The sequence below is a fragment of the Panthera tigris genome, chromosome D2 (genome assembly GCF_018350195.1).
Source record: "Panthera tigris isolate Pti1 chromosome D2, P.tigris_Pti1_mat1.1, whole genome shotgun sequence".
NCBI classification, from domain to species: domain Eukaryota; kingdom Metazoa; phylum Chordata; class Mammalia; order Carnivora; family Felidae; genus Panthera; species Panthera tigris.
Window position 1 is genome coordinate 58,012,843 of NC_056670.1, and position 15,872 is coordinate 58,028,714.

At 40.4% G+C, this 15,872-nt stretch overlaps 1 protein-coding gene and 1 pseudogene across 6 annotated transcripts in view; both read right to left on the bottom strand.

The window, feature by feature from the left end:
* ERLIN1 (ER lipid raft associated 1) overlaps positions 1–15,872 on the bottom strand; it is a 58,226-nt gene that overhangs the window by 1,926 nt on the left and 40,428 nt on the right. Inside the window, exons 12-14 of one of the 6 annotated variants that reach the window (XR_006209402.1) lie at positions 15,624–15,732; positions 4,101–4,231; positions 743–852 (exon numbers count right to left, since the gene is read on the bottom strand). Coding sequence is in view for 2 of the 6 variants with exons in the window: in XM_042961119.1 (XP_042817053.1) it covers positions 15,660–15,732 (73 nt within the window). In the remaining 4 variants the exon portion in view is untranslated. Of the gene's footprint in view, positions 1–742; positions 853–4,100; positions 4,245–15,304; positions 15,733–15,872 lie in introns of those variants that run through there. The other 5 variants (XR_006209403.1, XR_006209404.1, XM_042961119.1 and 2 more) reach the window with 5 other exon arrangements.
* LOC102948710 lies at positions 12,675–15,450 on the bottom strand (annotated as a pseudogene).

The window sequence follows — 15,872 nt, forward strand, 5'->3', positions numbered from 1 at the left end:
TAATAATAAATAAATGTTTTTTTTAAAAAAGAATGTTCATAGCAGTCTTAATCATAATAGCCAAAAGGTTGAAACTACCCACATGTGCATTAACCAGTAAATAAATAAATCAAATGTGGTATAACCATATAACTGAATACTTCAACATGGATGGACTCCAAAACCACTATGCTAGACGAAAGAAGTCAACATGAAAAACCACATATTAAATTATTCCACCTATAGGAATTGTCATACAAAAGTAAACCTACAGAGATAGAAATCAAAATAGCGATTGCCTGGGGCTGGAGATGGGAATGGGGATTTACTGTAAATAGGCATGAAGAATCTTGCTGGAGCAATGAGGATGCTCTAAAACTGGATCATAGCAATGACTGCACAATTCATTGAATTGTACACTTAAAATGAGTGAATTTTATGGTATATAAATTACACCTGTTTTCCAAGAACAAAGTTTCAGTAGATCTTCATGTGCTGCAGTGTTAAAATCCAGAGGCCTCAGCCTGGTCCTCAAGGCCTTCCTACATGGTCCAGGTGTGACTTGTCATCCAGACTCAGCACACCACACACTGTCTTCTGAGCATGCCCTCTTCACCTGCCTTCCTGCTTTTGCTTGAGCTGTTTCCCCAGGTGCCTCGACCCAGCTCTCAATCCTGGGTCTTCCTCACCTCCCCTTGCAATTGCTACTACAATCAGTCTTTGTATTTCCAATTCTTATTGCTTTGCCTATTAATGTACTTACCTACTATGTGCCTGGTGGGTGTTAGGATATAGTGCAGGCTCACTGACACCCTGGTCCTGTCATCTCGGATGGCCGACAGCCTCTAGCACAGAGCCTGGCATAGAGGCACCCTTGTTAAATGAATGAACGAACAAATCCATTAATGATGTTTCATCTTGCATCCTTCTGCTCTATCTCTAGCAAACTTTCCCAAGGAAGTCCAATGCTTTTATAACCTGTCAGTAAAGACCACTATTCCCTCTTAGATATATCGGGTGAACACTGTATATCCAGGCCAACCTGGCCCACAAATGGTCCAGAGGGTTGACCCTAGATAAACACCAAATTCGTAGTGGCATAGGGCTGCCGCCTTACGCCCATTACTAAAATCCCATGGTATCTGATAAGATCCGGACACCCCAGGTGGTGAATCAAGAGAGAAGGCTGTGAAGGCATTACGGACGCTGTCACACATTAGGCCTTTTTTCTAGGACAATACCTACTGTGACAACTGAAGGCTTGGCTTAGTGGCCCTCAGATAAGCCCAAATTGTTCCTCGGTAGAAGAATTCCCCTTTCTCTGGCAAATGTGCCTATAGCTCTTAGGGGACCTCACTCATGCTACACAGATGACTCCTCTTCTCTAGGAGAGGGATGTACCCTCCCTGCCTGTTTGAACTTTGGGTTGTTGTAAACAGGGAACCCTCTATATATCAGAGCTGAGGTTGGCACTTCTCTGGGATTCCACTTTGAGCACCGGAACACATGTCCTAAAGCCAGAATGCATGCAATGCCTCTCAAAACACCTAGAAGTGGAAGGAGTCTGAGTGTCAGAGAGATATGATATTAAAAAAATTTTTTTCCAGCTTTAATGAGATAAAATTAACATAACATTGTGTACATTTAAGGTATACAATGTGATGATTCAATACATGTATGTGTTGCAAAATGATTACCACGATAGGGTCAGTTAACACTTCTATCACCTCACTTATCTTAGTGTGTGTGTGTGTGTGTGTGTGTGTGTGTGTGTGTGTGTGTGTTTGTATGTGTGTGCATATGGCGAGAATATTTAAGATCTACTCTCTTTCCAAGTATATAATAGAGTATTGTTAACTACAGTTACTGTGCTGTACATAAGATCTCCTGAACTTATTCATCTTACAGCTGGGAGTTTGTATCCTTTGACCAACATCTCATTTCGTCCACTCCCCAACCCCTAGCAACCACCATTCTGTTTCTATGAGCTTGGCTTTTTTAGATTCCACATATAAGTGAGATCATACAGTATTTGTCTTTGACTTATTTCACTTAGCATAATGCATAAGGATATGATTTTAAGTAAAGTTCAACTCCCTCTTAGGTCATTTGACCTTGGGCAAATTAATTAATTTCTCTAAACTTCAATTTCCTTCTGTATAGGATGGAGAAGAAACAGGTCCTTCCTCATGAGTTGGGTGGATCAGATAAGATAACACATGTAAGGCCTTTTGCACAGTGCCTGGCACACAGTAAGGGCTCCATACATATGATTAGCAGATTAATAGTAATAGCAGCAGCATTAAGCAATTATTCTGTGCTCAAGACCATGCTAGATGATGGCATACAATTCATTCATTCAACAAATACATACATAAGGCCTTTACCATTAAAGGCTAATGGCTTTACTTATTATTTTTGATATAGAATAAACCCCAACAAAGACCCCTGCTCATGTGGTGCTTACATTCTAGTGACGTGACAATCAATAGCGGAAAAGGCAGTCCCTATCCTCAAAGCTATGGCTGAACAAACACAACACTGTGGGGGACATGATGTATGTATTCACTTGGGACCACTGAGCTGGGTCACGTAACAGCTTTGCTGGGTTTGGGAGAGCATGTGGGCACTGAATTAGATCAGAAGGTCCTGTCTCCCACTGTGGCAGGTGTAATAATAGGCCCCCCAAAATGTCCACATTCTAATCCCTAGAAGCTGGGAGTGTGTGATGTTACACGGCAAGGCACAAAGAAGTTTGCAGATGGAATTATGGCTGCTTATCAGCTAATCTTGAGACAGAAGGATTACCTGGCCCAGCCCTGTGTGATCACAAGGGTCCTCAAGAGTGAAAGACGAAGGCAGGAGGGTCAGAGCCACAGTGATGAGATGTGAGAAAGAGGGCAGATTTTAGGCACTTCCTCTTTCCTGGGTTCTCAGTATCCTCACAGTTACCCCCTGCCTGGTCCAAGAAATCTCCACTACTTCACAATTCTACATTGTTTTACAGGGTGCCAACTAGCTCCTTATTTATTCCCCACGACAGCCTGGGGAGGAGGGTACTGTAATTCCCGTTTCAGAGGAGGGATTTTCCCAGGGTCACACAACTAAGTAAGTAGTGGAGGAGGGCCTGAACTCAGCACCCTTCAGCGCAGTGAGCCCAACATCCTACTCAACTAGCTCCAGTGAGTACAGATATGCAGCAGAAGTAAGGTCCCACCAGGGACATGTGAGCAAAGAAAGGAGCTCACCAAAACTTGTAAGGGATTGAGGAGGGGTAGAAGGATGTTAACATTAAGTAGGGAAGTGGGCAGCAGTCCTCCTCCTGCTGTTACTCCTCCCTAGACCCTAGACAAGGGAGAGAGGGAGTGAGAAGGAGGGGGAAGAGAGAGAGAGACAGAGACAGAGACAGAGAGAGAAGGCAGAGGTTGTGGGTTTTAAATTTTAAACTTTAAAATTTCTTTCTATCATCCAGCAGTAACTCTGAGCTCCTGCAGGACAGTCTCAATGTCATTTAACCCTGCTTAATAAACATTAGTGGGCTAGACATATAGATGAATCATACATCCAGCGCCATTCAAATCACCAATCACTCTCTGAGATAGATTTGGGGTTTAAGTGTTATGAGAGAGCAGAGCAAAGAGGACCTGGCCAAGCATGGAGAGTAAAGAATATTGGTCCTCAGGACAGACCAAGCTCCTACCGATGCTCCTTGCTGGACTGTTCTTCTCACAGCTTGTCACATGGGACCTTCCCCTGATCCTCTCACCTAAAGAGGCCTCTCCCTAGTTAGGCTTGGTCTTAGCTCCTATTTATTTTATTATCTTTTAATTTTATTTCTTAGAGAGAGCATGAGCAGGGTAAGGGGCAATGGGAGGGAGGGAGGGAGGAGGGGGGGAGAGAGAGAGAGAGAGAGAGAATATCTTAAGCAGGCTCCATGCTCAGCACAGAGCCCAACATGGGGCTCAATCCCACGATGCTGGGATCATGACCTGAGCTGAAATCAAGAGTCAGACGCTCAAGTGACTGAGCCACCCACGTGCCCCTAAGGGGACCATTATGTCCCATTTACATATATGAGAACCCCTAAAATTTAAATGATTTTCCCAGATCATACAACTTACATCTGGCAAATCTGGAGATTAAATTCGTTGTCTGACTCCAAAGCTTTCCACAATGCCAGAATGCCTCTGTCACGTTGGCCTGGTTATATCATGACACTGCCTCCAATTTGGCTTCCTGTTCTTAAGGGTACCTTGAAAATAATTCTTTTTTAAAAATGACTTTATATGCTTAAGTAAAAATGAAATATGTTTGTTATAAAAATGCAGACAATACAGAAAAGAACAAGGAAAAAAATAAGATGCTACCCCCACACCCCATCAGCTGAGAATAACCCCTACTATCAATTGGTGATAGGCAATTCCATTGGGATGACTCTTAAATTAAATTTGCTCTTTCCCTCATCTGCCTCCTCAAACTGGGAAATATTACCACAATTGATCCAATTTCTCAGGTCAAAACCTGAGACTCATCTACAATGCCTCTTTTTAAATTTTTTTTAAGTTTATTTATTTTGAGAGAGAGAAGGAGAAAGACAGAGTGCAAGCGGGGGAGGGGCAAAGAGAAAGGGAGACAATTCCAAAGCAGGCTCCAGGCTCTGAGCTGTCAGCACAGAGCCCGAACTCATGAGAGCTCATGAACCATGAGATCATGACCTGAGCCAAAGTCGGACGCTTAACCTACTGAGCCCCCCAGGTGCCCCTCTTTTTATGTTACTCATCATGTCACCAAGTTATACAGACTCCGCTTTAAGATATATCTGGAAACTGACTACTTCTCTCACCTTGACCACTGTCATCCTAGTCCAGGTAACCATACATTTCTAGCTTGAATGATGACAATAGCCTCACCATGTATTTCTTCTTTGGATAATGACAACCACCTCCTTGAATATTTTCCTGTTTCTATTTTTGCCCCACTAGTTTTATTAACAACATCATAGCCAGAGTTTTTAAAACATAAATCAAATGACTTTCCAAATCAAAATAGTTCAGTAATTTCCCACCATACTTAAAGTGACATCAAGGCCTAGTAAGCAACAGTCACAATGTCCTTTCTATTCCTTGGACATACTAAGCTCATTTCTGCCCCAGGGCCTTTTTAGTTGCTATTTTCCCTGCCTGGAATGCTCTTTCCTAAATCTGTGTGGCTTTTCCCTTTACATCATTTAAGTTCACACTCAAATTCCACCACTTTAGAGAGGCTGGCTCTGACCTTCCTATCCACCTAAACTAGTCCCAGGCTGCTATCTCTTTCCATTCTCTATCCCTTTACTGGACTCTTCTTTGTAATACTTATCATTACCTAGAGGCATATTATGTAATTATTCCTTTTTTTTTGTTTTTTGTATTCACTACTAAGATATAAGCTGCAGGAAGGCAGGATTACTGAGTTGTTTTTTTCACTGCTTTGTCCTCAATGTTTAGAATACTGCTTAGCACATACTAGGTACTCAATAAATGTTTGTTAAAATGAATGAATTCACAGATAGAAGGATAGATGAATAATTTTCCAAAAAAGGGATCATAGGGTCTTAACAGACTTAACAGAAGAAAAAGAAGTTGAAATAAAGCTGAAGGAATTGCTTGCCTTTAGAAAAATATCTCTTTGTAAGATGAAATAAAATGCCAAATAATGGCTCTAAATTTAAAAAAAAAGCATAGAAATCATTAAGGGATGGTGGTCGTGATGCTGTTATGTTTTTCAACCCCATATTTCATTGTTAGATGGTAACTATTTGGTCCATGTGGTAACAGAGCTTTTTGTTTGTTCATTTATTCATTCCACAAAAATATAGTCAACACTTTGTGTTAAACTCTGGTATGGGGATAGATAGTAAGACAGGTAAGATCCCCACTCTCATGGTGTGTGTGTGTGTGTGTATGTGTGTAGAAAATAAATAATAAATACATAATGATGGAGATATTTTCAGATTTTATTTATGAAGAAAATAGTATGTGGTGATAGAGACTGGCCCAAGGTGGGCTAGGGTGAGTTGGGGTGGCTGATTCCATTTGGGGATCAGAGATGGCCTGTGCAAGTGACATTTGACTTGAGCTTTGCATCATCAAAGGAGTCAATCAGGGGACTCTCTGGGGACAGAGAGCAGTCCAGGTAGATGTGGAGACAGGGCACACACCCAGAGCAGTGAGGGATGGCTGGTCTCGGGACTGGAGAGCCAGTCCAGTGTAGGAGCTTGGAGACCAAGGAGGCCACACATCCAATGGGAGAATAGGAAAGTGGCACACACTTTATTCGTGTGGCAAGGGGTTCAGATTTTATTCCAAGAGTAAGGAGAAGCCATCAGAAAGCTTTTTTTTTTTTTTTTTTTCTTAAGTAGGCTCCACACCCAGCGTGGAGCCCAACAACACGGTGCTTGAACTCACAACACTGAGATCAAGACCTGAACTGAGATCACAAGTCAGATGCTTAATAGACTAAGCCACCCAGGTGCCCCACCCCAAACTTGAAGTGAGTTTTCCCTTCTCCTAAAAGCTCCTTTGCAGTCTAATGACTCCAGATTTCTGTTAGTCACATTATTGGTCATGCTGTAAAATTTATATTCAGCTCTGTGTCCATAACTCTCACAAGTGTTGAGCTGTCGTTCAGATTTAAAATGGTACAATGTTTATCATCATTGTTAAAAAACTGTGGCTCCTCTTTCTCCCTTCCTCCCTCCCCCTGTTTTTTTTCTTCAGAAGAAAAACTAAGTTTATTGTTTCCCATCATTACATATTAAACAACAAATTTGTGGAGACACACACAAAAAAAAAGACAACAGAAATGCAATTTAAACCTGATACAAGTTATTCTTTCCATGATATTAGGTTGATACCTTTCCAAAATGTATTTGTCCAAAATAAGTTTTGTTTACTGGTCAAAACCTGCCATAAAAATCAAGGCTGTCAGCGTCTTTTCTATTCCACAGGTCTTGATAATAGAGTCCTCATAAAAAGTCATGTACTCTCCAAGCTTTAAGGCTGTGCTGATGCCTGGACAGACATTCCAGCCACCAAGAAGGAGCCCACTTTCTTCCTTTAAAAGCAAACTTCCCACTCTCACACACTGCCAGTGAGAATGGATAACGGGAATGTGGTTTATACATATTCAGCAATAAACAGGAATGAAGTACTCGTACATGCTGTAACACGGATGAACCTTTTAACCATTATGCTAAATGAAGGAAGCCAGTCACCAAAAACCTAATTATTGCATGATTCCACTTGTATGTGGTGTATGCATGATAAATAAAGCTGCTGAGAAAATAAAAATAAAAACAAAAACAAACTTCCTAGGTTTACACCATGGCTTCCACTTACATTTCACAGGCCAGAAGGCAGTCACATAGTCGTGCCTACATGGAAGGGAAGCTGGTACATGTAGTTTTTGTCCCAGACAGCCATAAGCCCAGCTAAAAATCAGTTCTGTTACAATAAAAAGAGAGGACAGATACTGCAGAACATTTGATCATCTCTGATCCACCTTAGACCTTGGCATGCTACCCATGGAGGGTCACTGGATGTACTCCCCAGGAACACGACACTTCATTTTAGGTAAAGTGATCTCCTTCTCAGAGTCTGTGCAGGAATGTGTTGGCTTTGTGTGCTCACATATTCTAGATCAAAATTAATTTCATCTGTCAGTCATTCTTTACAGTTTCGTTCTGTAACATGTCCCTTATTTATTGAAGGTAGAAGTTTCTTTTTAACTCTTTGCTATTTTATTTTGTTTTCAGTTGGTTTCAAGAGTTAGAGGTGAACCCAAAATGACCTTTTCCTACTATCTTTAACTCCAGTTTTTCAGGATAAATACTCTTGAATTCATTTTCTTTTAAATGCAGCCCTTTCAGGATTTTGCAGAAGGTAAAAATCCTCTGGGGTTTCCTCTAGTTTTTGAATCTAGCCCCAACCTCCAGTGCTGGATTTCTGTGCTCCCTAGACAGGCTGGCTGCTCTCCTCCAGGTAAACTCCCCTGAGACCTCACCCCCAAGCTGTCGGCTCCAGTCATGTCTCACTTATAGATAAAGGTTTGGTGTAAACTATGGAGTGCTATGTATACATTGGGTGTATTGATTAATTTCTTATCTCCTTGACTAGGATGCTTTCCCCTTTTGCTTGTTCCTCAGGGACCTCAAATGCAACCCCTTCGAATCTAAACACAGTGTCTCTTAGCCGCTCCTCTTGGGAAACGGCACCACCTGTTGCCCAAGTCAAAAACATGGGAACTGTTGTAAGTTCTCCCTTCTCACCCATTTCCCAAATGTCCTCACTCCCTAAGCCCTCTCCATTCTCTTTCTTAATCATCCTCACAGCTGCCCCATGCTCTTCACCTCTACCGCCATTGTCTCAGTTCTGTTCTCATTCATCCTGGACTGGATCTGCCTTCCTGCCTCGGACTCAACCTCCTCCCGCTGCATGTGTCACACTGCAGCCAGCGACATTTTTCTTGGCGCAAACCACACCTTGTCTCCTGTTCGCCCCTCCCATCACTGTTCAGATCCTTTTTTGGTTCTCCACTCTCCTCAGTTAAGTTCAAGCTCTTTCCCTGGCAACCAGGCTCTCTATGGCCTTGTGTTTACTGCCTGTCCCACATCAGATCTCTCTTCCCCAACACCTTTCCTTCCTGCTAGCCATACCAAACAACCCACAATCCTTCAAAGCCTCTACGTGTTTCCCCCCAATCTCTAAAAATTATGGTAAGATACACCAACAGAAAAGAGGTTTGATACCTTCTCTCTCTCCACTTGGAAGCTATCTGCCTCCTATTTGTGTTTCAAATCTAAGTTAGGCATCATTTTCTCTAAATCTTTCCTTTCACTTACCCCTAGTCTGATTCAGTGTCCTTCCCTCTGTTTCATAAAACTCTGTGCACACTTCTCTACATAGTATTATGCTGTAATTGTTGGCTTACTTGTTTGTCTTCCCTGATTAAAATATAAGGTCCTTAAGCCCAGAGGCAATATCTTGTTTCAGGATTCCCAGTCCCTAGCCTATACGTGAATTATAGAACAGAATTAAACAAATGTTGAAAAGCAATAACAAATAATGAACTACCTCCTCTGCATTTACATTTTGTTGACTTTAGAACAGGGCAGGAAATGACTAAGTGGAATTTCAGAAAACCAGGCTCTTCCATATGCCCCCACGAACCCTAATTCCAACAGGGCAATCATTGGTTCAGTGACATGTTGACTCAGATTGCCCTCCAGCCAGTGGAAAGCATGCACAGCATGGACTCTGAAATCTGTTCTGTGTACCAGTATTGCCTAATTTGTCAATAGCTTGTACCTGTGTAATCCTTATCCTTGTTGGAGTAAAGTGGTTCTGAGTTTGAAAAAAAACTAATGTAATGTGTGTTTACTGATATGACATCATATCAGGTATCACAGTATCAGGCAGAAGGTTAACTGAAAAAAAAGAAGCCTGATTCTAAGTGATCTGGTCATCTGGGATGAAGGGACTAATGTACATCAGACTTTGAGCAATGGACCATGGGTCCAAAAGTAGTAGGGGGCAACTATATTTATATGTGCTCTTATTTCACATTTTAATGTCTCTGAAACTAGACGTATCTTCAAACAGATGGCATCTTAAATTCAGAGAAATACAGTATTACAGTGAGAAGTATAAGAGAGACCCAATGTCACTATTATACCAGAGAAATATAATAACAAGTATTAGTTGGTTGAATAGTGCCTCAGCTTGGAATTTCACACGAGTCCAGGAAACAGAATGGGAAAAAGCAATGAATGGTTTACAAAGAATGTCTAAAAACTGGGGCACCTGGGTGGTTCAGTTGGTTAGGCATCTCACTTTTGATTTCAGCTCAGGTCATGATCTCATGCTTCGTAAGTTCAAGGCCTGCATCGGGCTCTGTGCTGACAGCGCTGAGCCTGCTCCCCTCTTTTCTGCCCCTACCCCACTCTCTCTCTCTCAAAATAAATAAATAAACTTAAAAAAAAGAATATCTAAAAACTTAAATTTGCATTGACTATGGGAGAATTTTCAGTGACTTGAGAGTAAAAAACCATCACATATGAGCGCCTTCTAATTGTCAGAGAAAATACATACGTTTCATTCATCCTCAATCTCCTAACCTTGGAAGGTAGGTGTTACCAATTCCACTTTTTATATGAAGATCAAGAAAGTCTGGTCCTGCCCCAAGTCACACAGCTGGAAAATGTCACAAATGATCAGATTTGAAAACCTGTTATTAGCTCTGTTCTATTCTATGCTCCCTCCTGAAGTAAGCACTAATGCTAAAGATAAAAAACTGTCATCTAAGACTGCAAGAAAATTTTTTTCAGTTTGAGCAACTGGAGCATCACTGAAGATCAACAGATCCCTTCCATGTTAGAAACTAACAGGGAACGAAAGTAGGAAGGAGAGGCCTGAGCAAGCTTCTTGAGTGTGGCTTATAAGACCCCTGAGAATGGAAATTGATGAGAGATATTTCATCCCAAACAATCATAAATGTAAAGTTAAGTCCAGCTTCAGGAAAAATTCAGAACTAGAAATGATCACTCTGACTATAACTTTTGGATCTAATTATGTAAAAGTCTTGGGATTTAAAATTTGACATCACTAAGGCCGAAGGTATTTTGCCCTAAATCCTTCTTGTTGTGATTGCAAATGTGTAGAAATACCTATTTACCTGACAAGACCTTTGCGTGAAATCAAATCCTCCTCATACATCAACATCAGCCTGTCTAGCCTGAGTTCACCAAGGCCCCTTGGAAACTCTAGACTGGACTGTTGACTGACTCCCTGTAAGTAGCCCGATTCCTTCCAGTTCTGGTTGGTGCCTGGTACTAGGAAATTTCCCTTCTTCTTACTGGCCTGTTTCAATCCCATACTTCTGACGTTCCAGCATGCCTTCTGCTGGGATATTTTCTTGAACCTGAGTCTTGACACTGCATATCCTGAGGCAAGGTTTAGAAGACACCTATGAGCCATGAAGTACTTTCCAGTCATCATGCTTCTATTTTATCAGGACAATTTGTTCTAATTATAATTTGGGGCTTGTATATATATTCTTTCTTTTAAAGAAGTTTTATTAAGATATAATTCACATACTATAAAATTCATCCATTTAAGTGTACAGCTCAGCGGTTTTTAGAAAACAGTTGTGCAGTCATCACTGCAATTTAATTTTAGAATATTATCATCAGCTCACCCCCAGCCCCCAAAACTCTGTGCTCATTTGCTGTCACTTTCCAGACCTAAGCAACCACGACTCTGCTTTCTGTCTCTATTGATTTGCCTGTTCTGGACATTTCATATAAATGGGATCATACGATATGTAATCTTTTGTGTCTGGCTTCTTTTATTTAGCATGTTTTCAAGGTTTATCCACATTGTAGCATGTATTCATTCCCTTTTTATGGCCAGATAATATTCCATCGTATGGCTATTCCATTTTGTTTATCCATTCACCAGTTGATAGACATTTGGGTTGTTTCTACTTTTTGGCTATTATGAACAATGCTACTATGAATATTCTCGTACAGGTTTTTGTGTGGACATAGGTTTTATTTGTTCTGGGTATATATACCTTGGAGCAAAATTGTTGGTCATATGGTAATCTTATGCTTAGCATTTTGAGGAACTGCCAAGCTGTTTTCCAAAGTGGCTGCACCATTTTACATTCTCACCAGAAATTCATAAAGATTCTAGCTTCTCCATATTATTTAAGTACTTGTTCTTATCTGTCTTTATTTTAGCCATCACAGTGGGTGTAAAGTGGTATTCCATGTGGCTTTGCTTTGCATTTCTCTGGTAACCAGTGATCTTAATGAACTTTTCATTTGTTTATTGGCCATTCATATATCTTCTTTGTAGAAATGTTCAAGCCCTTTGCCCATTTTTGAAATTGGGTTATTTGTCTTTATTGCTGAGTTACCAGAGTTCTTTATATATTCTGGGTACAAGTTCCATATCAGATATGGTTTGCAAATATCTTTTCCCATTCTGCGGGTTATCTTTTCACTTTTTTGATGCTGCCCTTTGAAGCACAAAGGTTTAAAATTTTGATGATGTCTAGATTATCTTGTTTTTGTTATTTGTGCTTTTGGTGTCATTTCAAGAACTATTGCCTAACTCAAGGTCATGATTTTCTCCTATTTTTCTTCTAAGAGTTTTATAGTTTTAACTCTTACATTAGGTCTATGAGCCACTTAGGAGTTAATTTCTGTGTATGGTTTAAGGAAGAGGTCCAACTTCATTCTTTTGCATGTGAATATCGTTATCCCAGCCCCATTTGTGGAAATAACTATTCTTTCCCTATTAAGTTGTCTTGATACCCTTGTTGAAAATCAATGGACTATGTGAGGTTTCATTTCTGGATCCATTTCTGTATCTTCAATCTATATGTCTATCTGTATGCCAGAGTCACACAGTATTAATTACTGTAGTTTTGTGGGTTTTTTCCTCCAAGTATAATTGTTTTTTAATAAAGAGAATTACAAAGGATGGAAAAATCAGCTCAGAAAGTCCAATTACTTTTTTTTCAATGTTTATTTTTGAGGGAGGGAGGGAGAGGGAGAATGCAAATGGGGGAGGAGTAGAGAGAGGAGAACAGAGGATACAAAGCAGGCTCTGTGCTGACAGCAGCAAGCCTGATGTGGGGCTCAATTCACGAACTGCAAGATCATGACTGAGCCGAAGTCGCACACTCAGCTGACTGAGCCACCCATGTGCCTCCCAGTTACTTCTTTTAATAGATCGATTTTTGGACAGAGTAACATCAATTTTAAATACTATTACATAAAGCATGATGGAGAAAAGAAACTTTGCTTTATAATTAGAAAACTCACAATAAAACTTGCCACAAGAAACAAAAACAAAAACAAGCCATTTTGAAAATAAACAGTCCATGCCAAGCTAGTCTAAAATGAAACCAGAAGTCTTCAAAAAGAAAAAAAAATTCTTCCTTTTCTCTCTTTTTTATGGTTTCTGAAATTGGTGAAACTCTAATTCAAAGGTTGCTGAGCTGTTCTGATTTGGCTCCTTTGGTATTTGTTTTTTCACTACTCTTGTCCTTGGATTTCTCTTCTTTCGTAACATCTACTTTTTTTTGCCCTCAGTTTCCTTCTTGTCTTCTTTGATTCTAGCTTTCTTTGCTTTTTCTTTATGATAGCATTTCTACGATCTCCTTTTCCTTCCTCCTCAGAACTGAGAATCCCTCATCACAAGCTATCTATTTACCTGATGTTCAAATAGAAATTCTCTTATCTGAATCTTCTCCATCTTCGTCTTCACTGTCTTCCTGAACAGCATCTTCTGGAATAGTTTGAATCTGGATGCCACGTGCATGAGGTAGCATGTGTAAATTTTTGAATAAATGCTGTTTTATCTTTTCCATAAATTCTGTGGTGTTCTGGTTTGTCATGATTGAAGAACTAATACGCAGTTTGAAGACTGGTCCAAAATATTCAAAGTAATCATTATGTGGCAATTCACTGGAAACTTCACAATTATGGGTGGGCTGCAGTCTTACATGTTCAATATCAGGCAACATTAGATTGTCTATCCACCCCACATGCCAAGCATCAGTTAATGGTAAATTGAAAGTTTTTACAACTGCTACACATTTAGCATGACCTTTGACCATCAGATTGAAGCAACCAAGTCTCATCAGTGAGTCCACACCACACTGTAACCATAGCACTAGGCTGATACATCTCCATCACTTTTGAGATAATAAGCTTACATAGCTGCCCATCTGACTCATCATCTATACCGTCTCTTATTGGAAAATTGACAAGAGTATTTGCCTTTTCTTGCACCAATGTCCCTCAAGTCTCCTGTTCCAGGTAAGTGTTCCCCATATTTATGGAAAGATACAGTCATTACATGGTCTGTTACATAAAAAGCTTCTTGAGCACCATCACCATGATGAATATCAATAATATATAAGACTCTCTGGTGATACTTCAGTAATTTAAGGGTGGCAAGTACAGTATCATTAACATAACAGAATCCTAATTCTTCGGATTTCTTAGCATGATGTAATCCTCCAGCCCAGTTAACAGCCGTATCGGTTTGAGGTTTGTTTGACTTCAAAGCCCCAAGTACTAGTTGAAAGCTGACAAAACTCAGAGTCCATGAAACTCTGGGCAATTGTCTCCATCACTAAATTTCTGCATCTGCTTACGATACTCAGACATGTTCATGTTACCTGGTCTTATTGAATGCAGACATTTGAGATACTCATCACTGTGGTATTTTGTCATTTCTTCAGCCGTGGTTTTATGGGAACTGTATATTTTCATTTTTCTATATAACCCATAAGTTCACAGCAAGTTATGGGTCATGAGGATTCTATGAGATTTCATAGGCTGACCCTGTCCATAAAAATAATTTCCAATGTCACCATCTTGGTAGTAGACTTTCTTCTTGCCACTTTCCTAATAGGAGGCCATGTACTCCCAGGCCACAGCTGGCTCCCAGCTCTGGCTCCTCCTCTCCCTCTGGTGCTGTGGCCTCAACCCAACTCAGCGTTGGCAGTGCGGGAGAGAAGGGCAGGCTGAAAGGTGGAGAGAAGAGGGTGACAGGAGAGCTCAAGAGCACTTAGTGTATATAGTAAAATATTGACAGTGATTATCTCTGTAGGGTAACATTTTTATTTTTTTGGTTTGCTTTTCTGCATTTTCCATTTTTTATGTTGAACACTTATCATTGTAATTAGAAGCAAAACATATCAACTGTTAGTTTTGAAACTACCAATAAAATGATTGGATAGGATAACAAGGAAAAAAAAATGTGTGCTGACCAATCCTAAGTTGTCTGTATGACCTTATGGGGAATAATAACTGGAAGCCAGCCAACCAGCTCCTGCACAGAGGCAAGGATATGTGGGGCTCTGAATTTCAGAGGGGAAGAAAGAAGAGAAAATGACCAAGATCTTTTTGATGGCCCCTGGCTTCAGAAATCAGAAAATTAATAATGGTTAACAGTTTGCAAAAAACAGAAATGGGTACATTTTGTTTTGGAAAAGTCTGTAGTACAAAGGGGAGATCAACAGACAAAAGTATGCAAAAACAAATTCCTTGGTCAGCTGGTGATATATGACATCTGAATTGGACTTTCTTTGGTTTCTTTAAAAACTTGCATTGGGGGCACCTGGGTGGCTTAGTGGGTTAAGCATCTGACTCTCAGGTCAGGTCATGATCTCACAATTCATGGGTTTGAGCCTGTGTAGGGCTCTGTGTGTGCTGTTGGCATGGAGCATGCTTGGGATTCTCTCTCCCTCTCTCTGCCCCTCCCCCACTTGTGCTTTCGCACTTGCTCTCTCTCTCAAAATAAACAAACAGTAAACAAAAAACCATGCATTATACTCAATTACCAAACACAAAATAGTTCCTGGATGACTTGCCTGATCTTACTGGTGTACAAACTTAAATGGCTTCATCCAGATTTGGAGAATTGTAACAATTTGATTTGATTGACTTGGCTATCACCAGTACATTGCTTATTTATGCCATAAACTCAGTGAAGCTAACAACTGTCCAGAATGTGCATGTGTATGACCTGGGTGGATGTATTTGTAGTAACCAAGGGAAAAGGGCACAAAGTATTGTTTACCTGAAGCTGCTATTTTTATCCAAAAAGTGTCCTGGATCAAACTTCTCTGGGTTGGGAAACTCCTTGCAATTGAAAAAGACCAAAGACAGTAATGCAATACAGTAGTACCCTGGAACCAAGAAATGGAGAGTGAAATGGTACTTTATCACATTTCGCCTTGGTTCATAAAAAAAACTAACACTCTTAATTACAGTGGCTTGAAAAGGCCTGAGCACTCTTAAACTTGTCTAATGAGTGATTTTCTAGAGT